The sequence below is a fragment of the Fringilla coelebs genome (assembly GCF_963513975.1).
Source record: "Fringilla coelebs genome assembly, chromosome: 17".
In the NCBI taxonomy this organism is placed as follows: domain Eukaryota; kingdom Metazoa; phylum Chordata; class Aves; order Passeriformes; family Fringillidae; genus Fringilla; species Fringilla coelebs.
In genome coordinates, this window is record NC_140043.1 from 3,703,985 (window position 1) to 3,730,077 (window position 26,093).

The 26,093-nt window shown below is 42.4% G+C and overlaps 1 protein-coding gene across 4 annotated transcripts in view; it reads left to right on the forward strand.

Moving 5' to 3' along the window:
- CABIN1 (calcineurin binding protein 1) overlaps positions 1 to 26,093 on the forward strand; it is a 112,013-nt gene that overhangs the window by 48,432 nt on the left and 37,488 nt on the right. For all 4 annotated transcript variants that reach the window (XM_084217100.1, XM_084217103.1, XM_084217102.1 and 1 more), the window contains one exon: positions 2,353 to 2,466. In XM_084217100.1, coding sequence (XP_084073226.1) covers positions 2,353 to 2,466 — 114 coding nt within the window. The remainder of the gene's footprint in view (positions 1 to 2,352; positions 2,467 to 26,093) is intronic.

Sequence of the window (26,093 nt, forward strand, 5' to 3'; positions counted from 1 at the left end):
TCTGTGAAATCTAATGAGTTGAGACCTGCTCAGGCATATTTACTGGGAATAAGTGATCATGCTGATTTAAGGAGAAGGGTAGTGGAAAATCTGTAACTATGTCTTTTATTCCTATTAGCTTTGATTGTGTGAAGTTACCGTGTAACTGCCCCATTTGTCTGAATGATCTTTTCTCCTCCTAGCTGGGTTGCTGCCATCATCTTGTTCAATAAAAGCCTGTGAATTATGTGGACCAAACACATGCCTGTGGATGGTCAGTGTGATGTGCACAGCACATCCCAGCACCAGAGCATGATGCTACAATTCATGATACAATTAATGATCTCTTAACCTTCTCCTTGTTTCCATTTCAGAATACATCCACAGCTAACATTTCTTGAGGTGGGATTTTAGATTTGGTAACTTTCTTAAGGATTTTGTTTCCCTTGAATTTTTATGTGATAGTTTTAACTCTAAGATTCAGATTACCACACATTAAGCAAGCCTTGCTTCATTTTCACACTTGGAATTAACATACATTTCTGATGACTGTGATTAGCACAAAATAAAGCATTTTCTCTGCCTGGATCTTGGATGATCCAATAGGCTTATTTTTGTTAGATTCTGATTTTATTCAAAACAAGATGGCTTTCATGGAAGACCAGATTTTTGTAGCTTCTCTTGTGTTGTATTTTCTTCTGTATGTATTTCCAAGCATTTTTCAGGATTAGGTTAACAGGATTACAGAAATACATATTACAAAAGAAGTTCTGTAGAAGAAAGTATGCAGCTGAGTTTACACCTTCTGCTTTCTTCACTCTTAATTAAATTTGACACTCAATGATAATAATTAAATTTACTGATATCCATGACCAGCCAGAAAGTACCTTGAGATGTTTATGAGTGAATATGTCTTTGTTCCATACCAAAACAAGGCTGTCCAAATCCCATTGATTATGCTGCACTATAATAATGAATGCCCTGTGTAAGTACCTCTGTGAGCTCTTGGAATGAGGGATTTTTGACACCCATAAATATCTGGTTATTATTGCCAGTGTTCAGCTCTCCTGCACATGAATCCATAATCAGCATTTTGCTAAAGGGGATGCTGCAGTTCTGGTGAGGCATTGGAGATTTCTGCATGATTACTGTCATTAGCACAAAGGCACTGATGATTGAGCAGAGCTCTTACTGTTTCACCAGGGTCTTATAAATAAAAATACTCTGGAACACAGGAGAAGAACTTTTCTAATAACCCCCCCACCCAACACCCAAACCTGTACACAAAAGAAAGGATATTACAGCTGGAATATGCTTCTTGGATGGACATGATTTAATCACATTTGTAACTCACAGAAGTGTGTTTCCAGACCACAGAACACAAGCCAGAGTGCAACATTCTTATTTGTCTCTATGAACCAAACATCTTCCTCTTTCTTTCATGTCCTCTCTTGTGAAGCTTTCTGTACAAAAGCTGGTCAAATGCAACTCAAAGGCCACTTTTGAACCCTGAAATAAAAAATGAAGTAAAGCAAAGCTTCCATCAGTGAAATCTCACAATTAATAATTGTCCCATCTGTTGGTAACATTCTGCCTGGAGCCAACAGCTGTCCCTAGTACTCAGCTACAAAAGAGAGCTTCATGCATTGAAATTTTAGAGGGATAGTGCTCTTTATAAATTTTTGGTTGTCATCTGTCATTTGGTCCCCTACTGATAATTTCTTGTTAATTCACTGAGCACTATTATCCAAGTTTATGACAGTTGTGGAATTTCCAGGGAGGTGAAGTGAACTTACATGGGGGCCAAAAGCTCTGAATTCACCTCCCCAGTAAAACAAGGCTGAGGGTGGAGGCCTCAGCTCTGGCAGGTGATTCCCTGCAGGTGGTTGGCCCAAGGGAAGAGCTGGGAGTGCTTCCAGAGAGTGTGTGGGGAGAAGGGAACAGCAAGTATGACAAAAACCAGCAAAGACACTGCAGGGGTGTCACTGTAGGACACGAAATAACATGATGTACACACACTGCTGCTTTCAAGGTAACAAAGTGGAAGTTTATTTTCTGACTCTAACTTTTATAGATTTCCAAAAGTGACAAGTGATTGGAGGGTGACAGTGCTGCCTCTCCAATGACACTGGGCAAACAAACAGTCCATCAAATTTCTCCTCCTCCATAAAAGAATGCAAAACAATGAGTTATTTACAGAAAATGTGTGAGAAAGTTCATCACAAGAATATAAACATCAGAAAGCTTAGAAAATCTTAAAAAATCAAAACAACACAGGGGTTAATAAATAAAACTGTACTTTATTTTATAGTTTTACCTGTGGTGGCTTTTGCATGCCCTGCCTCCATCTGACCTGGCTGTTGTTGTCCACAGAACCTGCAGTGGGCGCGGGACGTGCTGCTGGGCAGCGGGGTGCCCTGGCAGCAGCTGAAGCACATGCCTGCACAGGGCCTCTTCTGTGAGAGGAACAAGACCAACTTCTTCAATGTAAGTTTACACAGCTGATAAACACAGTGCACTTGTGTTCTCAGCCAGCCCTGAGACACCTGTTTCTCATTGGAAAGGTCTGCAAAGGGGTAGGGATGTAAAATTCCACACAGGCACGTTAAACAAGCCATAAGCAAATAAAGGAAAGGAGAATTACAGAGATATTTACTGGGTGAATATCTCTCTTGAAGGGTTATTTCTGGTGAGCTTGAAAACATGGGGACAGAAGCACCAACATTTTTTTCAGTTATGCATCATTTATCATATACTTGATGGCTGAGCTCTCTTTAAAAATTCTAATTTTGTTCATCTTAATTATCCTCTTGTTTATTGTTTCTCAACTCAACCTGCAGTTCTCATGATGAAAAATTTGCTATTTGCTCTGAGAGTTGGAAGGAGCTTTCTTGTGCTCTGCTGTCTGTAGCCAGGCTCAGCAGAAGGAGCCTCCCAGCCCCAGAGTGAGGCAGCAGCAGTGTCACAGGGACTGTCCTTGTGTCTGTGCCTCTCTCTGACATGGACACAGAATGCTCCTGAGACTCAATGGGCATTTATCCCTCAGTTCCCTCTGGGATTGCCACTCACACACTGCTCTTGTCTCTGCTATCTTTGGCTTTTCTGTGCTGTGTCCCAGGGATTTTGCCTTTTGTTCTTTTGTGATTGAGTTCTTTAGCAGTTCTGGTTTGCAGTGTGTGGTGAGAGCCTGGAGATGCTCTGCTTGTCATTCTGGGCTGAGTACAGTCCAAATCTGTTATGTGGTTGCTTGTGATGGCAGTGATTTGGTATCTCTGCTTTCCCATCCAGTGCTTCTGTTTTAATATTGGAATTGTGACATTTATTTCAGCTTTATATCTGTTAACACCTACCTTCATTTTTGCTGTATGTTGTGTTAATTAGCACCTCTCTGCAAACCTCTTTTAAGTACAAGGTAAGTGCTCATCTCTGATTATAATCCCTCAGATGGGTTAAACAGCTAAGGGATATTGACAATGGCTCAACATTGATTCATGGATCAGTCTGCAAAAAGGGTTTCTATATCATTGCATCTTTCTGGAGAGAAGTTTGGATTAACAAGTGCTGTCAGCCAGCAGCTAAATACCATGCAGCCATCTGATCACTCCCCTCCCATACCCTCTGTGGCATGGGGAGGAGAATCCCAGAAAAGGTAAAGCCCATGGATGAAGATCAGTTAAAAAAACTGAAATAAAAAATATTATAATGATAGTAATGAAAAGGAGATAAGAAATAGAAAGGAATAAAACCCAAGACAAGCAAGTGATGCACAATCCAGCTGCTCAGTGCCTGCTGACTGATGCAGCAGTTCCCCAGCAGCAATCAGCCCCCCAGTTTCTGTACTGGTTTATGTACATACCTCTATTCCACCTCTGGCCAGTTCCAGCTTTCCTGGCCGTGCTCCCTCCCAGCTCCTTGTGCACTTCCTCACTGGCAGAGCCTGGGAAACTGCTTTAGAGTAAGCACTGCTTAGCAACAGCTACAACACCAGTGTGTTATCAACATTATTCTCCCACTGAATCCAAACCAGTGCTGTACCAGCCACTAGGAACAGAATTAACTCCATCCCAGCTGGAGCCAGGGCAGACTAAACAGTGGCACCTCACTGATGGCTGCACAGCTTTGTGCTGCTTTCCCTGCACTGCCTGCCAGTTTTCCCTACAAAAATCCTGCTGTGATTAGCCCCTGACACTGCTGAATGCTTGCACTCAGAGTCACATAGTGCAAAGTATTCTGGTGGAAATTAATGGAATTATTCAACATGCTTCAAGCCAAGTGTGAACTTTGCATGAGCGAGGCTGGCTTGTTCATCACTGCAGGGTTAAGTGTCAGAAGTATTCTGTTTTAATGTATGAGGAAGATGAGCAGTAGGGGACTGAGAGGTGTGTATAAGGGAGTGTTTCTACTTGAAAATGTGAATTACCATGTTAAGGGAGATCAGTGGTTGACCTAAATCATGTCTAGTTTTTGAATGCTAATGCTAGCTAATTTAATTTAAAGAGATTCCACTATATTCCTAGGTGGAATTTTCTAGCATTATTTCAGGAAGTAATTATTTCTTACTCTGCATACTGATATTTTTATACTCTGAAGGATGAAAAGTACTAGCATAGATACTTGACAGCAATATAATAATGTCATTTTGTAAATCAACAAAAACTTAATTCCCATAATTGATTTCTTTAATCAGAAATTAGATACACTATGAAAAATAGACAACCTTCAACAAAAGGTATATGCTGGCCCAGTGCAATATATTGGAATACTGGTAGAAAAGATAGAAAGTATTTGTAAGTGATATTCTCAGTTTGAACTTGGGTCTGTCAACATACAAAGGGAGTGTTAGTCTGGAGTCCTCCATGTAGATCACTGTCTCCAGGCTTGCAGAGTTCTGGTTTGGGGATGAACTCCAGTGTCTCAGCTCTGGGGACACCTTGACTTTCTCTGCTTGCATGTAGGTTTGTCTTTCTGGGAACAGGCACGGCTTTAGCATGATGAAATATTTTGGTGGTCTCATTTTCTACCCAGCAATATTTTCAAAATCCCCTTCAAGTAACATTGTGTGAAGCATGTGGCATTAATCCAGAACAGATGACACAGACATAGCACAGTGAGAAAATCCAGATCTGAGAGGGAAAGGGCCACAAGTGCCCATGACAAAAAGCTGGTGGTGTCAGCTGACATTCCAGAATTGGACAAACCTCAATCTGGGAACAACTTGGAAAGAAACCTCTCAGCTCTGCACTGCCCTTGCCTGGGTTAGGCCAAGCTATTCTGTTGCCATGCAGGGCTCCCAGGCAGGCAGTGGGGAAGAGGCTGAGCTGCACCATCTGGGTCAGAGCTCTGGTGTGTCATCCCCTGTGCAGATGGTGCTGCAGCCCACTGTCCCAGCTCCTGTCTTCACATACAGACTTGGGTGATAAAACACAAATTCTAGCACTCTACAAAACTAGTCTCATCTAATCTTAGAAATTGAATGGCCAACCTTAAAATTTTCTAAGCCTATTAATGTCCCCTAGGCTTATTTCCAATAGAAACCTTTCACCCAAAGTGCTTATTTGCTTCCATTAAATGCCTTTGGTTTTCTGTTTTGAGAACTCTTCAGCCTTCACGATACAAAACAGTTAAATGAATGTCTCAGTGGCTCTCTGTAGATACTTTACTGCTGGAACACCTTTTTCTTCTGCAGCAAGTAGCACTGGTGTTTTTAATCTCTTGTGGAGAAGAGTTAGGGTTGTTGAAATTACAGCTGACTCAATTTTACAAGTACAAACAACAGAGTGCAAAAGAGAAAGCTAGCAGCTCCTCCCAGACATTTTATAAATCATGCATACTCCTAGTAGAATTATTTATGAAATGTTTATGACAGCACTGTAAGAAAAGAAATAAACCTAGGTAAAGCTGTCTCTTGTTCAATTTTACTGCAGAACTGCTGGTCTGGATCTGTGTGTCACGGGCTGTTGTATAATTTGTTAGCTGTCACTCATCTGCAACTTAAATGAGCAAAAAAGGCATGTTCAGTTAGCCCTGACTTCTTCTCATTTGACATATTAGGATAATGTCAGGATGCTCAGAACTTCACTTTTTCAGTTCTAAGAAAAAATAGTGTTACTGCATTATTGTAGCTGTTTGTTTGCTGAGCAGCAAAGGCCCTGCTTTTCTGTCAGCAGAGGTTTTGGCATGTTCATGGCTTTGTTAGTGATGGCAACCATGTGAATGAATATTGCTCTTAGATTTTAAGGAGTTTCAGCTGTGTTCCTATAAATTACTGTCAAATCTGGTGGTTTTGGCCATTTGTCTCTTCCATGTACAGGTACATTCCAGCTTTTATCCTCTTCTTTTTCTCAGAGTGAGTGTAAATATATACAGAGATTTTTTTTTTTAGGATGGCTGCAGGATGGTTTCTATAGTAACTAAATTAGAAATTATTTCAGCAGGAGAAAAAAAATCCCAATATATTGCTTTATATAGTAGGGCACTTTCTTATATATCCAGATTTTGTGGTACTATTAATAAAACAAAGTTAAACTTTGTGCACAGATGATGGGCATTGATCAGGCTGTGGGTGGGTGGGGATTGTGGAAGAAGCACTTTGGTGGTTGAGCTCCATGTACCAGCAAGTTCTCCATATGGTTTAATATACACTGTTTGTATTTTCCTGGCACATCTTCTGTTGTCATAAAGATCTTCATGTCCATCTTTGGTAACTGTTCCCCACAGACAAAAGCTGTGCATGCACACCATATACTACAGTGTTGACACTGGTGTGCATGAAGTCTGTTATGGATAATTGTTCTAGTTTTCATTCCAAAGCAATGCAGTGTGTTTATTCTCTGCTGTGGGTGTGTAAAGCCCTTCATTCTGTGGTCTGGGCAGGGTGGGGGCATCCCCTGAGTGCCTGAAGCTGCAGACAGCAGCAAGTTCCCTTTCTTTTGCCTTTGTTCATGCCAAGTGTGACTGGGCACTGGCAGGAGACTCTGCTGAGCAGAAGGGCAAGCTCTGGACACTGAGTGGTTGAAGTTTAAAGCTGGTGTTTCTAAAGGTAGTTCTTGTTACACAGCAAGGTGTTACCCAGTGGGAGCTCTCTCTGCTACTCTCTGTGCAGCAGCTTCTTCCCTTAGGTGTGTTCCAGGCTGAGTTACAGCTGCCTGTCTTTAGAGGAAGGTTGGCTCTGAAAAGGAGAGCAGGGTGCTGTTTTGGCATCTGTGTGATCAGAGCCATGCAGGTGAGTTTGAGGTGCAGGAAAGAAGGCTCTTATGAAGTCCCCAGTAGAGGGAGGGGACAAACAGGCAATGTGCCTCAGCTCTCCTGGAAGTTGGGCAGTTCAATCAAGGAGATTTCATTTCATGCCTCAGTTGTTTTTATACATTCCCATAGATATGCATTACTGGTCACTGTCAAAAATATGGCATTGAGTGAATATATGGGATTTTCTTTGATCCAATTCAGCTGTTTGTTTCTCTCCCATTGCCTGAAGTGTAACCCCAGCATTAATGATTCTCATGCCTTTGGTTAAAATGATTAAAATGAAAGATTTGTTACAGAATTTAGATACAACTGGCTATCTATTATCCAAGGGAAGAAGGAAATCCATTTGCAGTGTTCTGAACCTATTTTAGGTGTGTGCTCTGCCCAGTCTGAGTTTGCTGAGTTTGAAGAACCCCCAAGCAGCACACAGTGCCAAGGGGCAGCTCTCAAGGCTGCTTGAGACAACCTCACTGCAAGGTTCAGTATTTCCTGCCATGTACTCAAAAACTTGAAACTGGAGGAACAGCAGACTAAAACCACTTTTGTAGCAATCTCACCACTCTGCTTTCCTTCCTGTCCTTGGCTGGTGAGAGATCTGAGTTACTCTCCTCCTGCTCATAGTTGATGTGTCTCTTTTTGGTTGGCAAATGTGCTTCCAGCACCTAGACATCTGCTATGGGAACATGAGCCTTCCAACCAAACTCCTGCCATTGAAATCAGACTGGGGGAAGTGGAAAGGACTGGAAGAAACTTACTGTGCATGCACTGGGTTGAGATTGTGCCCTCAGCGTGGTGAGAGGTGCAGTTTAATCGTGCATGGAGGCTCTGAGAAAATGAATGATTATGTTTTAGTTTGATCATGATTGGTTCTGAAACAATGTTAGTCTTTTTAGGGCTTCTAATGCTTTATGTGAAAATGAGTACAAGGGGTTGCCAAGTCAAAAAAAAAAAAAAATCCCAAGAGACATCCCAGAAATCACAAGGGTTTAGTTATTCCATTTTGCTGTTCTTACTTCTGAGGGTTTTGGATGCCATTTTTATGCAACCACAAGGGAACAGAAACCGTAAAGGAATCTTTACAAAAAAACCCCAAAAAACACTTTGATTCCAGCAACTAGATAATGCTTGAAGCAAGTTATTTGACTTTGTACCATTTAATATGCAAAAACAAGGCTAGAAAAGGTGACCTCCACCATTGACACTGTGTAGTTTTGCACTAAACAAAACAGTAACAATACCACAATGACAGCATATAATAATAGTCTATTTTTTTTTCCTACTACTTCTTTTTCTTTTTTGTGTTTAGGCTAGGTAGGGTCCCTAGGGATAGGGACATCTGGTTAGGAGATGGTTAAATTCCTACCTACTTTAGAAGATAGAATTGTCTTTCATCTCTCCAGGACATGGCCATGTTGTAGCCATGAAATGTCAGTGTTTTCCCTGGGCAGGAGCAGCCCAGTGCTCTGCTTTGTGCAGGGGCTGTTCAGCAATGCAGCTCCTCCTGGCAGCTCCCACCACCTGGGAAGTGTTCAGATGTTCAGGAGGAGACATCTCTGTGCTGCAGATTTTCTCCTTGAGCTAGGAAGAGGAAGCTGCTCCGTGCAGTGATGTGGCACTTTGGGAGCTGCTGCTGCTGCTGGCAGCAGGGCTGGGCTGTGCTCAGAGTGCTGCAGAGGGGCTGGGGGAGCTGAGCCTCTCCTGGCACACAGCACAGACCCTCTGTGCTCTGCCCCACCTGGGCTGGAGCTGCCACACTGCCTGCCTGGCCTGCTGCCCCAGGAATTTGAAGAAGGATTTCATAGCTTTCCCCACGTTCCCCAATAATGACATTATAGACCTATTGTTCCTCATCTGGGTGAGGAAACCATTTCTGGTGTGGTGAAGACTTTTTTGTGTGGAAAACTGCTGGGAATAAATGAAAAACCCTCCAGGAGTCCCTCCTGAGCCAAATGATTCTATGATCATATGCCTTAATTTGTAAATACAGTCAGCTGTATAAATGGCAGATATTTTCTAGTTACAGTACAAGCTGAAGTTTGGAAGACTGAAAAATGCAAACAAATCAGTGTTTTCCCATTCTCTTTTCCTTGGTTTCCTTCCTTTTTGGTCTTTGCTAATTTTCTCCATTACCCTTCGCTGTATCTTCTGCAGAGCAAAATAATGTTACAGGTGTGATGCTTCTAGCACATTCCTTGAATGTTCCTTGAACCACAGGATAAAGGAACTCCTACTGAAAAAAATCATTGTCATACCTGCCTGCAGACTCAGGAAAGCATATTTGCATTGGTTACATATAATCCTTATTTACAGGATTATTTTTGCATTGAATGTGGAAACTGGAGGTGGTTTATTTGGTTTTTAATGAGGACTTAAATTTTGGACAAACTGATTCATTAAAATGCATAATAAGGTGATAGCCCAGCCCTTTTCTCATGACTGAAAGTTAATTTTATGAAACTGATTGTATGAAAGATTAGTGACTGTGACTCTGTTGAATTTACTGAGGACAACTTTTTCTATGTGGAAAAAAGTATCTTTTCAAAAATCCACATATTTTATTCAAGTAATTATTAATGTGTTTGTTATATGTTATATGTCCATTGTTTTTCTCATCTAGCATGGTAAATGGCCTCCACTGGGGAAAGGGGAAGCAGGAGAGTATGATACAAGTTGTCCCTACAGTGAGAATTAAAATTAAATTATTTCTCTTCTGACTTTACCCTTGATAGTTGCTCTTTTGTCAGTAAAAAACCATTTTCCATCTTTGTCCCTTGTTATTCCATCTGTAAAGTTAATTTCATTCTATTCATCCATCCCCTGCCCACTGATTTTCAAACATTTTAGTTAAAAGAATGCTTTTAGCAGCTACAGAGGAGTTGTACCTCTCATCCTCTGTCCCTTGCTCTCATGTGTGCTCACTCTCTTCTGCAACCTCACCACAGCTCTGGGACCAAAGGTAAGCAAGGAGTTAACTGTGCAAGTGAAACTTTCATAGTGATTGGCTTGAGCCCAGAAAGCCAGCAAGCAATGAAGTCTTAAAGTTGCCTATAAAAAGCTAGATAACTTTTTCAACCTCTGCCCAACATGTTATTTACAGTTCTTCACTCCATCCTCTTGGAAAAACAGAACTCATCAGTGAAAAATGTCCGTCGTTCAGAGAGTTTTCTGTCTCAGTATATACACACTGCTCTTCCTGGCCAGCTCTGCAGGCTTCCAAGGCCCAGCTAGTAAAGATGCCAATAAATCTAAATCTCTGGAGATACAGCATGGGCTTTGGAACTGTCATTTGTGCCAGTGGATATTAAACAGCTATTTTTTTTTTCCATTCTGTTTCCCTAGGAAAAGTTTCTTCTTTTCTTGAGTAGATGAATTTCTAGGCAAAGGTAAGCAAGGGAGCAAATGACCCTGAAATAAATGAAGCTATTGCTTTGGAGAAGAGAGATTGTCATGGAGATTGTAGTGTGTTAGAGGACATAAAGCACTTTGTTTTAAACCTGGATCTTAAAAGTCTAACAGCAACCATTCCACCCACTCTAAACAGTATTTGAGGTGGAGGCTTACTGGAATACTGTGTGATCAGTGTCCTTTTACACATGTGTAGTGAATAAATCCATTATTTGATTTTTCCATCTGCTAGCTGTGTATCAGATGGAGATGGGAGAGCTCCCTTTAGGTGCTTAGTGGGATTACTTTTACACTTGGATTGGCTTCTTTCCTCTTAAAAAAATTTAAATAGGATTTTTTACTAACTTAAGATTTTTAAATACAGTAGGAGAACAACATTTTAAAGGTGGTGATTCATGGAAGGTCTTTAGAATACATGTTTTTATATTCTATGTGTATTATATGTCTATTTATCAGACTAGTTTTTGCAGGTTCTTACTATGAGTTATTTCTCCCAGTTTTATCATGGAAATAAATGGCAAGAACAGTTAGATCAGTGTAGACTGCTGTATAAATAAAACAAAGCAAACAAACCCAGAAAAGACTAAATCTGGAATCTTCAAAGAAAATCTAAGAGATAAAATTGAATCTTACTAGCTGCCATTACAAATTCCTACAGTCTCTCTCTGAAAGCTTGGACACAGAATTCCTATTAATATCCATGTGTGGAGTTCACCCAGGAGTGTTGAGCAGGCCAGTAATGTCCATGTGTCTGAAGTGGTGAAGTTGTACCTTTTGTCATTAAATACCCCCTTCTTTTGTTCTAAAGCTGGTGGCATCACTCTGAGGAGCATTTATGTAATGAATGTGGAGCCAGAATCAAGCCATACTCAGGATTTTTCTTCAGTGCTTCCTCCTTAGGTGAAGCTGTGTGTGCTAAAACCAGGGTGATGAGCTTTTTGGTGGGCTGTTTGCTCCAGTTGTGCATTCAGAGAATTCTGTGATGTTAACCAAGGCTCTTGTTGAATGTCCTCTTCTGTACATCCAGTTTTGTAGATATTTCCACGACTGCTTTTGGGGAGATATCAGCCTGTATATCTTGCTCAGCTCTTGTCTGTTCCATATTCCAGGTATGGCAGATTTTTTTCATTCCTGTGTCTTGTCTTGGTAAAAATTTCAGTCTCACTCTGAAAGACTCCAAGTGGCAGTAAGGGAACACAAAACCACTTCCATCAAACTGCTCCTCCTGCCTTTCTGGAACCCTGTGAGAATTTCCTTCTGCACCAGTGATGGTTTTAATTTACCTGGAATTATGGTTATTTATGATAACTTCCATCCTTGTAGAAAGAAGAGCATTAATAGTGAAATTAGCTTGATGTTAATAAAGAAGTATATTTAATGAGAAATATTCCAGGAATTTCAGTTCTCTGGAAAAGGATGTAAGTATTTGTCATGGATAAACACTGCCTCAAGTGCAAAAATGAAAACAGAAGAATGTGGGATGAGAGCAGCATGATGCAAGCCTGTGTGTACCTGTGCAAGCAAGCAGCATTTATAGAGAAATATTTTTAACTTCATGGCTGCAGCAAGATCTAATTGGGCAAGTTAAAAAGGTTGGGATGGAGAAGATGAGATGGCAGATGATGGTAGGTAAGAGCAGCTTTGTTGCTGTGTAGGCTGACCAGTTTGCAGTGTCACTGTGTGAAGCTGAAATGTGGACATTGAAGTGGGAGTTCTCTGAGTAATAGTACTCCATCTTTTGGCAAAATTCCTGAAGTTAGAGGAGTAAAACTGTTGAATATTGTATAGTGTGTTATTGTTGCAGACTCCTTGGCTCCTGTGGAGGAGGTAGGATTTCCTGGCACGATGTGAACACTTCTGGAGTTTGCCTGGTGGCTGCTGTGGAAACAGCAGGGGTGACCACTTAGACAAGGTGACTTTCTCAGCCTCCTGAAAGGAATTAAAGCAAAATAGGATTGAGTGTGGGAGTGAGAGTAATGAAGCCCATAGTGGTCAGTATTTCAGCATGCTCCTCTGAACACTCAGATGTATTACTCTGATCCGACAAGGGAATTTCTGTAAGAGCTTGAGTGACAAATGGCTTTTTTCCAGGAGCTTTATGGCCTTTGTTCATTTCTGTTGCCTCCACTCCATCTCCTCCAGTTTGCTTACTCACCTCCTGTCGATAAAGTTGCACAGATTTGGCTTTTTTGAAGTTGTTTAATTTTTCTATAGGTTAGAGGAAGGAAAATCAGAAAAAAAGCCACCAGGAGCTTTTCACTTGAAGCACTTCTAACAGTTACTGAGAATGAATTCTGAATTTTGCTGGCTATTTGGTTTGCTGACACAGTAAAAATCAGAACTGGAAACTCCTAGCAGGTCATTTTCTATTTAAATCTTTATCTCTTCAGCTGCTCCCTGTGTGTATATTCAAAGTGAATTAGCACTTAGACTATGATCTCCTGTTTAGCAGACTGAAACTAGTGGGAGTCATTAATGCAGTGGCATTTTCTTAAGTATTCAGATATTTGAGATAATTTAATGAGCTTGGTGTAGCAGCTAAAATTATTTCTGTTCCCATATACCTGGTTTATTCCTCCTGTCAGACTACACTACAGGTTTAAAAGTGTGTGTTGGGGTTTGTTGCTCATTTTTTTCTTAATTAATAGTATAACTATCAACTACAGCATTTCAGAAGCACCAGGCTCCAGTTATTCCAGGGATACTGAAGTGACTAAAGTATTTCCAAAAATCTGGACAAACCTGAAGACAGGCCAGGCTTTTATGTCCATGGAGAAGTTTGTGTGCAGCCATCCCAAACTCAGTGACACTTCAGCACTGCCTTCTGTCATGGGTGATCTGTTTGATGTAGAGTACATATTTTATGTTTTAATCCATGTGTGTCACAGCTTATGGCAGATTCACTGTCAAAAAAAGCTGAAATAGAATCATAAATCAGATTTTAAAGAGAAGGAGGGCTTGCAGGCCTGTGTTGTTGTATAATGAAGATGGGATTTCTGAGGTGAATGCAGTGCAATGATTTCAAAGAGATTTTCTTGGTAGCATAAGGGAAAATACTGGTAAAGGGAATGGAAATGTTGAAATGAAATGCACATTCCAAATACTTTGTGAGCTGAAATACAATGGGATAAACTTAATCCTTAAAAATTGTATTTAGTGACACATAAAGGTGCTGTTTTCATGCCTGTAGCACAGTAGTTTTTTCAACAGGCTTGAAAGAAAAACATATGGCTTTGTTTGCCCTTAGACTGACAGCTCTGTACTAAAGGTCTTACTGAAAATTACTTACTTCCCAGCAGGTTTCTGGTCAGGCTATTTTCATTGTATTTTTTTTTCCCAATTAATAAGAAAGCAAAAGTATTTTTTGAATTATTTATACTAAAGAGAACATTATTTTCAGGACCAACAAAAATATTACTTCACATTTTCTAGTGTTTCGAATAAAACATGCAGCTATGTACACAGACATTTTCTGAAAGTTAAGCTTATTTCAAACAAAGAGATTTTGGAAGCTTAGGCTTTTACTAAATGTTTTTTTAAAAACCTTTTCAATATTTAAATTGCACAAGCAAATAAGCAATACTCTATATAGTTTGTAAACAGAACACTAAGCTATAAAAGTATTAGAAACTGACTGAAATTTAAATTAACAGCAGTGAGTGTGTTCCAGCTGGAGGGAGTTTTGGTCAGGAAACAGATTTGGGCTCTCAGCATTGCTAGGTTGTGTTACAGAATTTCAAGTGAGGAATTTTAGCAAAAATCCCAGTGTTGATTGCTTTGGAGATCATCAGTGTCTGGATGTGAAATTCCAGAACAGTCAGTTGCCCTTGCTGACATGCAGAAATATCCACTCCTGTGCCATCAAAGTTATTATTCCAAGTTGTGCCCCTTGTCACCCAGGCACTTAGAAGGCAAAGGGATTTGAATGAGGGAAGAAAAGAGGAGCCACAGACGGGATTTAAGTGCCTTACACATTTCCTGCCCAGGGAGTTCTCAGCCCAGCACTGAGACAGTCAGTCAGTGTGACCCTGCTGACAAAGTGTGGCTGAAATAATTTTAAGCAGAAGGGTGGGTTTGCACTTGGTGAATTAGCAGTCAGTGAGTATTGCTCTCCCTCTGAAATCACTGCTGGAAGTCACAGCCACTGGTTTTGGGCTGAGCATCAGGGTGACAGGCTAGGCAGGTAAACCATTCCCATGTAGGTCCATTTTCTGGGTTATTTTGTCACTGTCTTCTCAATATGTCACTTCCCTCCCTTCAAAACCTGACAAGTCTCTGCATGCTTTTTGTGAATAATTGAGCCAGAGTAAGATTTCCTGCCTCTGTATGTTCTCAAATCAATAAGGTAGAGCAAAGCAAAGTGTCTTTCTTCCTGCAAACTTCTGTCTGAGAGCTGTCTCCAGCAGCAGACTGGGGCTGACAAAATGAAAGGCCCACCAGGAGATGAATCTGAAGCTGAAGTCTTTTAAGTATGTGGGCAGCAAGGTGAAGACAGCAAGACAATGAACTGCAGATTTCTGTTCCAAGTCTCCTTTCAGCTTCATTTCTTCCTATTGCTGCCTTTTGACATCCTCCTCTCCCATTTTTCCATTTGCACTTGTTCTTTCTTCTTCCATTTGCCCTTTTGAGAACAAGAGTTCAAATGTCATGTGTAGGCAAATCATTTGATAGGATTTTACCTTTGTCTCTAGACAGACAGCATATGCTCCATCTGAGATTCCCAAAGTTAATAGCTTTTTAGTAGAAATTGCTGTTCTTGAGTAAGTTTTTGAGGTATAAAATTATATCAAATTCAGTTCTAGCACTGATGGAAAAGAAAAATTTTCCTGGAAATTACTTATATAAGACACAAAATTTGCCAGTCTGGATTAGACAGGGGTTTCTAGGCAAATATTTCAGTTTGGTAGCTATTGTTATCTGACTGTTTGCAAGAAAGAAACAAGAAAGAACTCAAGAAAATACCTGAGTTAAAGGAGGCAAGTACTGCTGCTGGAGGAATGACACTTTCTAGTTCCTGTAGGACTTGCACCCAACTGGAAACTTCAGATTACTCTTATCTCTACAAGGAAAATGAAGTCATCTATAAGTGAAAACAATGTCCTGCTTCCTTAAAAACAAGAGGTGAAATCTACCTCTGCTAAGTGGAAATAGAGTTCATGCTAGGATTTACAGTGCATGGCCTTCAAACTGAAAAAAAACTTTTGAAAATGGAACAGAATTTCAAATGACCTTAACAAACTCAAATGCTGTGTTTGCAAGGAAAGCTGGCACCCTTATCTCAGCAGTGCAGAGAGGCCTGCAATCTTTGTGAACATTCATTATTCACCCTGGAACATTTCATGGAGAAATCCCAGAGTGCAGAAGTGTAAAATCATTTCCATCTGGCTCCTGGTACTGTGGCACTGGAGAGCACATGCTGGAGCTCGAATACCATGGGTGATTCTGGCTGAGGGGTTCATCAGACTTTTCCTGATTGTTACTGATTTGAAGAAGCAAACATTTCTAAACAAAAAAAAATTTAGATGAGGCTCAAAGCAGGAAACACTGAGTGCAGTACAAACTTGTCAATTTTAATGGTCTTTAATGGTTTTAATGGTCTTTCCCCTAATTGAAGGACAAGTATAGGACATGGTCTTTGAGGATTACCAGTTGCACCTAGGATGATTGTTTTCCTTTCTCAGAGATAGTTTGCTGAGCTGAAACTATTCATTCTGAGTATTTATTTTTAAAAGGACAAATGTTAGGTCATCTTGTTGACTCTGGGCATGTTTCAAGTTCCCTGTAATTGCTCTGTCAGTCCTTTTCCCATCCATCCTTTCTTGCCAAAGTGCATAAAGCCACATTGTTTTGTTCCTATATCACCTAAATTAAACTTAAAAATGAGTAGATGTTAGCTGTTTCTACTGCCCTCATTTGCACAGTGTCTCCAACTAATAAAACAAGAAAACAGTGTATCCTCATTTACCCTTAACCAGCCAGAAAACTTAAATATTGTGTCCCAAATACTGCTCTGTATAAAAGTGATGAGTGAAAAGGTCTTTGATTTTAGGTGGTGTTGAGTCTGACCCAAGAGCAGCAGCAGGATGATGCCAGCCACCCTCAGCAGGAGCCTAGAGCAGCAGTGCCTGCACAGGGCTGCAGCTCACAGGGCTGTGGGTGGGTGCCTGAGAATAACTCAGGGACATTTCTGACACCAGCACCAAAGCTTTAGTCCCTTTCTATGAGCACCAGGTGGTTTTATCCACTTGTTCTTCACAACCCTCCTGAATTTGGAGCATCTCTGTGACGTGTCTCAAAAGCAGAATGTGCAGATCCTGTGCTGTGGGGTTGGTTCCCACAGGTACAGGGGATGCCACCTACCCTTCAACTAGCAGATGGATTTTTTTACCTTAGGTAACTAATTTGGAATTATTCTGCTCAGTAGCACTGTAAGTTATGTACACCTGCACATGCAAATATTGCAAAATTCCCTCTGCTAGTGAGGGTTCAGACAACTGATTAATATATGCTGTAGGAGTCTGTAGTGCAAACATGGGAAATACCGTGGTGATTAATGAAAATGCCAGTCAGAGAGACAAAAAGTTGATAAGAAACCTTTGGAATTGGACAGAATCAAAGATAATACATGGTGAAAAACATATCCTTTTAAACTTTAAAGATAAAGAGACAATTTCAAATGAGTGAACACCAACAGTGTATTTAATTCCAGGTACAGTAACTACTTAATTTGCATAAAAAATGACAATACACAGGAAAAAGCCCCAGTGTAATGGAGAGATAGGAGCTCTATTGTGACTAAAGGAGCAGATGAAAAAGGGCAGGTCAGAAAGAAGCTTATTTGCATGAATACATAGAAAGTAAGTATTCACTTCAGTTCTGTATTTAAAATGTAAATCTGTGCTATGCAGTCAAAAGAGTAAAGGTTAATGGATTTTTGAAGTGGTAGTGTCAAAAATGTGTTGTTAATCAATATAGAATTTGTTTTTGCCTTTGGTGGAAAGATGTGAGAGGCAGTGAAGATGTGGGTTATTTTGTTATTTTAGTGAAATCTTTAAAACAAAAGACTTTAACTCTCTTACAGTTTAAATGGAGACACAGGGTATTGTTGATTAATATAATTTTATAGAAGGTAAATAGAGTAGCTGAATTATTCTTTGGCTATTTTTTCAAGATGCTGTTAAGCATAGAAGTATGCAAATAAGTAGGAAGTGGCAAGGTGTATAGGGCTTTCAGTGTGAGAACCCTTGAATTGCTGTGCTAAGAAAATAGGAACGTGAAGAAAAGATGTGTAGAAAGTGGCTAAAATGATGGGAAAGGAAGATAATGTTAGCACCTGATTTTTACCTACAGTGGGGACTGTCGTGGTTGAGAAGCAAGGTATTAAATCTGAGGGGTTAGTAAACAGGATGGATTTTGAGCACTTCAGAGTAATCCTGGTAAGTGGGAGAGGGAGAAAACCAAACCAAACCAAGTCTCTGCAATGCTTGGAAAGGCAAGGAAGAGGTCAAAGCAATTGCCCTGCCTGCAGAAGTGAGAGAAAGGAGTAAGTAAAGATAAAATGTTTAAACCTCTGAGATGAAGGTAATCTGGAGCAGAGCCTGGATCAGTGGCTGGGAAAAGAAGATGAGTTTAGCTGTGCTGTGCTGAGATGGAGAAAGATGTGTCAGTGAGTTTGTGAGGCAGGATTACATGGACTGAGGTTGGCAGCAGGCTGGCACACATTCGGGGTCTCTTAGTGGGGGATTGACCGAAATCATCACAAGTAGGGAGAGAGAAGTCCAGGGGAAAAGACAAGGGGAGATCTTTTGTTTTCCCCCTCAAACAGTTTGAGAAAGGCAGAAGGACGTAAGGAAAGAAGTGACAAAGGGCTGGAGAGAGAGCGCTGCCAGCAGCACCCCCGGTACCGCAGGAGCCGGGGAGGGGACGATGTGACAGCGCCAGCCCGGGGCACGGTGTCCGAGCCGCGTGTCGGTGCCGTGCGGGGGAGCCGCGGGGTGGCCCCGCGGGGGCAGCGCCCGGCGGTGCGGGCTGTGCCGCTGCGGGGGCGGCCCCGCGCCCGGCCATGGCGGCAGCTGCGGCGGGGAGGCGGCCGGTGGCGGGCTCGGCTCCGCTCCGAGCATCCCGGCGGGCCCCGCCGCCTCGGCGCTGCGGGCGCAGCAGCGAGCCGGCCGCGCCGGGGAAAAATAGGTCACGGACGGGCCTTCGGTGGCGGCGAGGTGAAGGGCGGTGAAGCGGCACCCGCGGGGTTAAACTGGGTCAGGGAATATTTCGGGAAGGTTTGGCGGACAGGTGGGAGCAGATAACTGGTTTTTATTAATGCTGGCGAACCGACAGCGGCAGCTGTTGGCTCCGTTGCCCTCAGCGGGATGGCTGCGAGCCGGGCTCGGCGGTAACCGGCACCGACATCCTCTTGTCAGGCACGGCCGGCCCCGGCCCGCAGCCTCCCGGCGGCGAAGGCAGAGGCAGGAATAAAATAAATAACTATCCGCGGCGGCAGGAAATCCGAGGTATGCGGCTTCCAGGGCTCGGGCAACTCCGGTGCGAGAGGAAGTGTGAGCCGGGCGGGGGCGGTCAGGTGGGGGCGCGGGGGCGGCGCGGGGCCCGGGCGGGGGCGGGCGCGCTCCGGCTCCGCGGCCGCCGGGGAACTCCGGCGGAGCCAGCCCGCGCCTCGGTGATGGTGAGTGCGGAGGGCGGCTCGGGGAACTTCCCCCGCGCACACGCGGGGAGCCCGGGGCGGGCGGGCCATGCCCCGCGGGGAGGCCGGGGGCTCCGGCGGGGACAGATGCGCTGCTGGAGGAAGTTCGGTCTCCGCGCCCGCAGCAGCGCGAACAGCTGCCGGCTCCCCCGCGCTGCAGGGCGTTCCTCGGCGTGCCGTGCCTTTGCCCTTTCCCGTTCCGCCTGCCCGCGGGCTCTCGGAGCCTCCCGGGCAGCTGGCCGTGACCCGCGGGGAATCCCTTCTCCGGTGCTGCGGGCGCCGCCGGGCTCATCCGAGCTGGAGGGAGGGAGACGAGATCTGATGACATTTGCCGTCGTGGTTGGGAAATACTTATTTCATTAGTTCGTTTCGCCTGCGGTTAGAGGCTGAACAGAGCTGCTTTGCTGCACGGGAAAATCCTGAGGGCGATGGGAAACGGAGGAGTCGAGAGAAGTTTGGAAGGGGGGACGAAAGGGTGAGGGATTTTTGTTTGATTCGGTCTGTATTGTTTGGGATTTCTCCTTCCTCCGCTCCCTGGGTGGGATGAATTACTTAGCACCCTCGTTCTCAATCCAGCCCTAAATCTTGCGAGGGGCTTTTCGGTCGGTGAGAGGAGCCCGGAGCGGCGCAGACACGGAGCAGCCCAGCTGTGCTCTGTGCCGTGCGCTCCCTGCGCTGCTGCCAGAGCCGGGCGCACACGGGAGATTCCCCTGCTTAGCGCTGACCTAACAGGAAAGCCTGTTGTTCAGTGTCTGTTTTGCATGAGCCACGATGCTGTAACAGTTGCTGCTTCATTCAGCTAAAGAGAGAGAGAGAGAGAGGATAAGAGGATTCCAATTTAATTAGCAGTTTGTTAAAACCAGTCAGCTTTGTCTGGTCACATGTTTATAATTTTAGAACGTATGTCTTAATTGCAGTAAATTCTGGTGTTGTGCATAAAGCAAGTGCCACATGCTGTTTGCGGCATTGGCTGTGGCAGCTCCACGATTCTGTTTTTTTAATTTACTGCAGCTCTGTTTATTTGTGCAATGGCAGATTTTTGTGTGTGCAGGAGGCATTTTGCACGAAGCAGATCTAAGAATTAAAGCATATGCTGTAGAGGTTTTTATTGCCCGGGGAGCTGCAAGTTGTGTCCCTTCTATTGGAGCATTTTCAGGTTGACATCTTGAATACCCAGATACTGTTTTCAGTAATAGCACTGTTGTGTGTATTTAGCATCTCTACTGGAGTCTGAAATACTCTAAATGTTGAGGCCTTCCTAACTCCTCCTCCCCCTCAACAATTACTCTGGTTGTTCTCAAATAATTTCTGTCTCACAGTGTCACTGAAATCAAACACTGTACCCTGTCTTCTGAGCTGATACTGCCGTGCTTGTGTCAGACTGAGCTCTTGTAGTATTGCTGCTGGTTGAACATTGAAGCCCCCCTGTGTATACTGTGATTTATGTTACTGTAAATAGGGTAATTAAATTATTGCTTCCCTGCAATGTCTTGTTCCTCTGGTGTTACCAAAGATCAGTCAACTTTAGTTGGGGTGCTAGGCATGCTGCTGCCTAAATGTTTACTTGAATTAGGCATTTCCACTAACTCTTACAACTGGATAAAGAGCTGCTTTTGTTTTTCTGAGGAAGTCCTGGCAGTGTCTGAAAGCAAGACAGCATAAGGTGTTAGCACACATATGTGTCCACCCCCACAAAAAAAACGTAAAATACATGAGAAACAGAGTTACTGAAATTCTTTTTTTGTTGCATGAATTCCTGTATCAGAGGAGAAAAGATAACTTGAGATTAGCTGTGGGGTGCATAACAGAAAGAGATTTTTTTACCTTTTATAGCCGTCAGGATTCCTTCAGGGCTTCCACTTGCTGGACAGAGAAGGGAAGTGTTCTGTGCATGCTGCTGTAGTGGGGGAAATGAGATAATGAAATTAATTACTTGTCAGCTCCTAATGGCTTAATTGGAGGCTCTTAATTGTTGAGGATGAAATGTGCAAACTCATGTCGAGCTGTAGTTTTTGGAGAGGAGTGTGTCTTGCCCAAGGCTTTACCCACCCTATGTCTTTTTCTGGTTCATAACCTCTATTATGGGGTATTTCTTTCTTACTACCTGTTTCAAATAAGCTTCTTCCTGTCCTCAACTTCAGCTAACAAACTGTTTGAAATCCAGGATGTGTATTTCTGTCATTCCTAAGCCAGTAGGAAACCTCAGGCAGAGCTGGGACCTTCAAATATGAATCAAGTCATGTGTTTACAAACACAAGTCTTCCTAGAACTGCCCTTGGAAAAAGGAGCAGGGAACCCTAGTCAGATCTTACAGAATTCTGGTTTGAAAGGCTTTTCTGCTGGCTCCTGCTGTCACTTTACCTCTGTCAGAACACTAGAGGAGTTTAAATGTTTGTTCCCTTCTGCTTTTTATTGCTATTTTTCTTCTCAACATTGACAAAAGATTCGAGTATTTCTGCGTGCTTCCCGATTGTGTGCACATACCAAAACCCAGCCTGTCACAGAACATGCCATTCTTGTCACTTCCCAAAAGTGTTTCCCAATAGTGAACAGCTGAGTATATTTTTTAAGTACTGTTGCTGTATGTATTGCATTTTATATTTCACCTTGGTTGGGAGTGTTTGTTTATATTAGTGCTGTTAAAAGTACTGACAGTTCTTCATTAAGTTCCAATCTGGGCCTCTCTTAATTTTTATAAATAACTTCACAATCTATTCAGTGAGGTTTACTAGCTTCTTTCATAATCTTGATTTCTTCCTAAATAAGCTGCAAAACCCCCTACCTCTGTGTGTTTTGAAGTCTGTGGCTTATAAACTGAAAACTAAACTTATAAACTATGAGTGTAAGGTCACAGTAGCTTTAAAGAGAATTGCCAGTCCCCAGCCAGAGCAGTTGTCACATATGGATTTGTCACTTCTGAGCAGTGACGTGGCCCTTTCCTGATCCTGACCAAGTTTCAGTATGTACTCTACACAAACCTGATTTTCTCTTGTGTCACCTTGAACCTACTTTACTTTTTCTTACTTTCCAGGGTCAGTTGAGAAAAGCTACCCAAGAGGTCACTGAGGAAAAATGTACTCTTGAAAAGTCCCTAAGTGACCCCCAAAGTCAGAGTACTGTGGTCACTCACAGTGCTCTGAGGTGACAGTGTTGTCTGAAAGATGCATTTTAGCCAGCAGGCATCTGAAGGAGGATGTTTCTGGGTAATTTTTATGAAGATGTAATTTTTTATCAAGATAAAATTAAAGTGAAGTCTCTACCAGGATCATCACTTGATTGTATTTTATGAGCTGTCATCTGATGCTGCTATAGAGGGTTTTCTGTTTTCAGAAATGGTGATGGAAATGAGTAGCAGGCATTTTCTGGACCTTTTGATTTATATTTCTTCAGGCTCAAAGGTCTCAGCAGGATCTCCTAATGCCATGTAGTCTAGTGATTTGGTACTGGCAAGAAAGAACTCTGCCTGCTTGATCAGTATTGTTTTCTGGAATGATAGCATTTTCCTCTGTGCTCCTGATCTAACCCTGTAGCTTTTGATATTTTCTGAGACTTGGAGTCTAACACAGTGATATAGATGTAAAATGTAAAGGTGCATATGTCACTTTTTCTAACCATTTGATGAACATGCTGAAATATTTTGCAAACACTGGGATTTTATGGACTCTCATCTTGATATTTTACTCAGTGTTTCATTATGTAGAGGAGAGTAAAAGCTGAAAGTCTGTGCTGTCAGTGCAGGGATGCTGGGTGTCAGCTGTTGGGTGGGAGTGGGCAGTTAAGCATTTTGTTTGTTGAAAAGCAAGGGATGTAGGATGGAAGACCAGTTTGTGTTGGCATAAAAACTGGAGTATTTTGGTAAAATAACTTTTTAGCACTCTGACAGCCTAGTTTAAAATACTCAAAACCAGCGAGTCTTTATGTATTGGATAATCAGTAATTTGCATCTAAAACTTGGTATTTAAGTAGGTGAAAATGCATTCCTTCAAATCCTTCAAGCCTGAAGAGTTTCAGGCTGAAACAGAAGAAGTGACATGCTGTAAAAGCAGGAGACCCTTACTGCAGTGTTACAGCATGAGGAATGTCTGAACAGCTCTTCATGTTAATTCAGAATGTTAATTCTGCATTACCAGTGGGCTGAATCTCAACAATTAGCACAGCACTTAATGTTACAAAGTTCTTGTCCTCCTTTCCTTTCTAGAGCTGTATATACTGCACTGGCTGGTGGAGGCTTTGTTATGCTGTAGTGCCCAAGCAGTTTTTTAAGGCAGAATTGTTGTCAGGATCACCTCAGCAATGCTCTGTCCCAGGCTCACTATTTTTGGGTGCTACAAATGGTAGTCAGAAATTACAGCTGATAGTTCTGTGTTCTGAAGCCATTTTCAATTTTCTTAAAATTAGTCTGAGGTACAATCATAGAATTGTAGAATCACAGAATAGTTTGGGTTGTAAGAGACCTTTAAAGGTCACCTAGTCCAAATCTCCTGCAAGGAACAGGGACATCTTCAACCAGATGAGGATGTTCCAAGCCCTGTACAATCTGACCATGAATGTTTCCAGGGATGGGGCATCCACCACTGCTCTGGGCAGTCTGTGCCAGTGTTTTGCCATTCATTCTGTAACAAGTTTTTCATTTTATCCTGTCTAGATCAACCCTTCTTTAATTTAAAACCATTGCCTCTTGTCCTGTTGTACAGGCCCTGCTAAAATTGTGTCCCCATTTTTTTCTTAAGTCCCCTTTAAGTATTGAAATGCCACCCTGAGGCCTTGCTAGAGTCTGAACAGTCCCAGCAGAGCTGCTCCAGCCTCTGGTCACCTCTGTGGCCTCCTCTGCAGACCCCTGCAGTGGGTCCAGCTCTTTGCTGGACTCAGTATCCCAGCTGGGATCCCCAGGTACCCTTCCTTCCCTCAGATAATGCCAGGGACAGTGCCTGGACACTGCTGGGGATACTGGGACAGTCACTGGGGCTGAAAACAAAAAATATCTCATAACCCTTAAACTTGCCCTTCTCTGGGAGCAGCTGCTCCCAGCTCTGTGTTAACCCCAATTCTCTGGTTCTGCAGTAAGACTGAATGCTGGGGCTCAGCCTTGGTTTGCCACTGACAGAGACTAGAACCACTTTACAAAGTTTCTGGTTGTCATTTCTGTCCCCTAACATTTGCCATCTTTTATGACTTAGCCATCATCCTTTGTGTTGAAAGGCAATAGTAATTTTTAGCTTGTAATTCATCTCATCCTGACATGGAGCCTGTAATAGCTCAGGTGAGCCACATCCCCTAAATTCCTTTTCCCCTCTGTAAAATGTTTCTGGGTGGTACCATTAAATGTGTGTGTCTGTATTAGAGACATGTGGAATTAGATTAAATTAATGCCACATGTTGTCAAAAAAGTGAAAATTGGCTTATGTGCTCAGGGGGCTGATGCAGAAGCCTGCCCAAGGATGTACCAAGCTTCTTTCATTACCTTTAGTGCCATCTGCATCTGATGCCAGGCAGTCTCCTTGTAGCAGATAGACAGAAAAGTTTTTAGCAGGAAAATCCTCTTAATTCAAGGAAAGGCTGTCTATTAGGTGAAACCAGAGCCCTGTCACTGTCTAGATGTGTCCTGCTCTCCATTTATTTTGGTGGTATAGAAGTCTTCTTGCATCTTGCCCCAAGAAATTCAAGATTCTGGTAAAGGATTTTCCCATCAAAGTTTTTATATTCTTTCATTAGATTTCTGCATTAAGTTATTTGTGTGTTAGAAGATAAAGAAGCAGTCTGTGTTCTCTGGATTTCTGTGCTTTATATTTTCCCAAAGAAAAGATTCCAAACTCTTTCATACAGGGACATGACATGAAACCAAAATGTACCTGATAAAAGGATACTGAAGTAACAAAGGCAGAATCTGAAATTCCAACCTGGGTGAGGAGAAACTCCTCAGTGCTTTCTGTTGAGTAGATGGAAGAGCCTGACTAAATCTCTGGATAACTTCTGCTCTTCTGCATCCCTTTGGCAGCCTTGAGTTTTCTGCAGGATAGGATGAATGAAACTTAACTGTTGGTAATTTAATTCCTAAACAATGCATTTTCTTCTCTCTCCTAAAATACACTTGGTAAAAGGGAGCAACTTATAGAGGAAAGATGATAAATGTACTTAAGTAATTTGTTCCAAAGTCTTTTTATCAGTAACTGACCTTCCAGCTTGAGAAGTTGTCCAGCTGTCCAGAAGGGAGCCTTTGTTAATGTTGGCAACAGAAAAGAGGGGGAAAAAAAGTCAGTGTTCCACAGCTTTATCTTCAAATCCACTTTTGCTTTAGCACCCCAGATTTGCAGGTTAGAGGAGAGAGGGACTGAACAAGAGGGAATTCTTGGAGTGCCCTGGAGAAAGATGCTGAAAGATTCATGACCCTGTTGGTGTTAACCTGGAGAAGCAGTGCAGGGAGCAGCTCCCTCACCCAGAGGATGGCTTTGTGCACACACCTCCTGTGTTTGCTGCATTTTCCTGTGGGTGCTGCCTGCTGCTGTGCTATTGTTTGAGCACAGTTGCACCTTCAAACCAGCTTTCAGGAGATTGGTCTGTTGCTTTTCCTTGCTTTCTTTGTCTTTCTTTCTGTCATAGCCATGCAGTAGAATAGTTTCTTTATTTCCTTTTCTTTCAGTCTAGTTAGCTGTTTCCCTTTAAAAAAAAAAGTGATGTGACTTTCTGTTGACATGGTTGTGAAATCACATGGTACATGGGAACCATCAGAGTAAAAACTCCTCAAGCCTCCTGACTGGGTGAACATAAACCT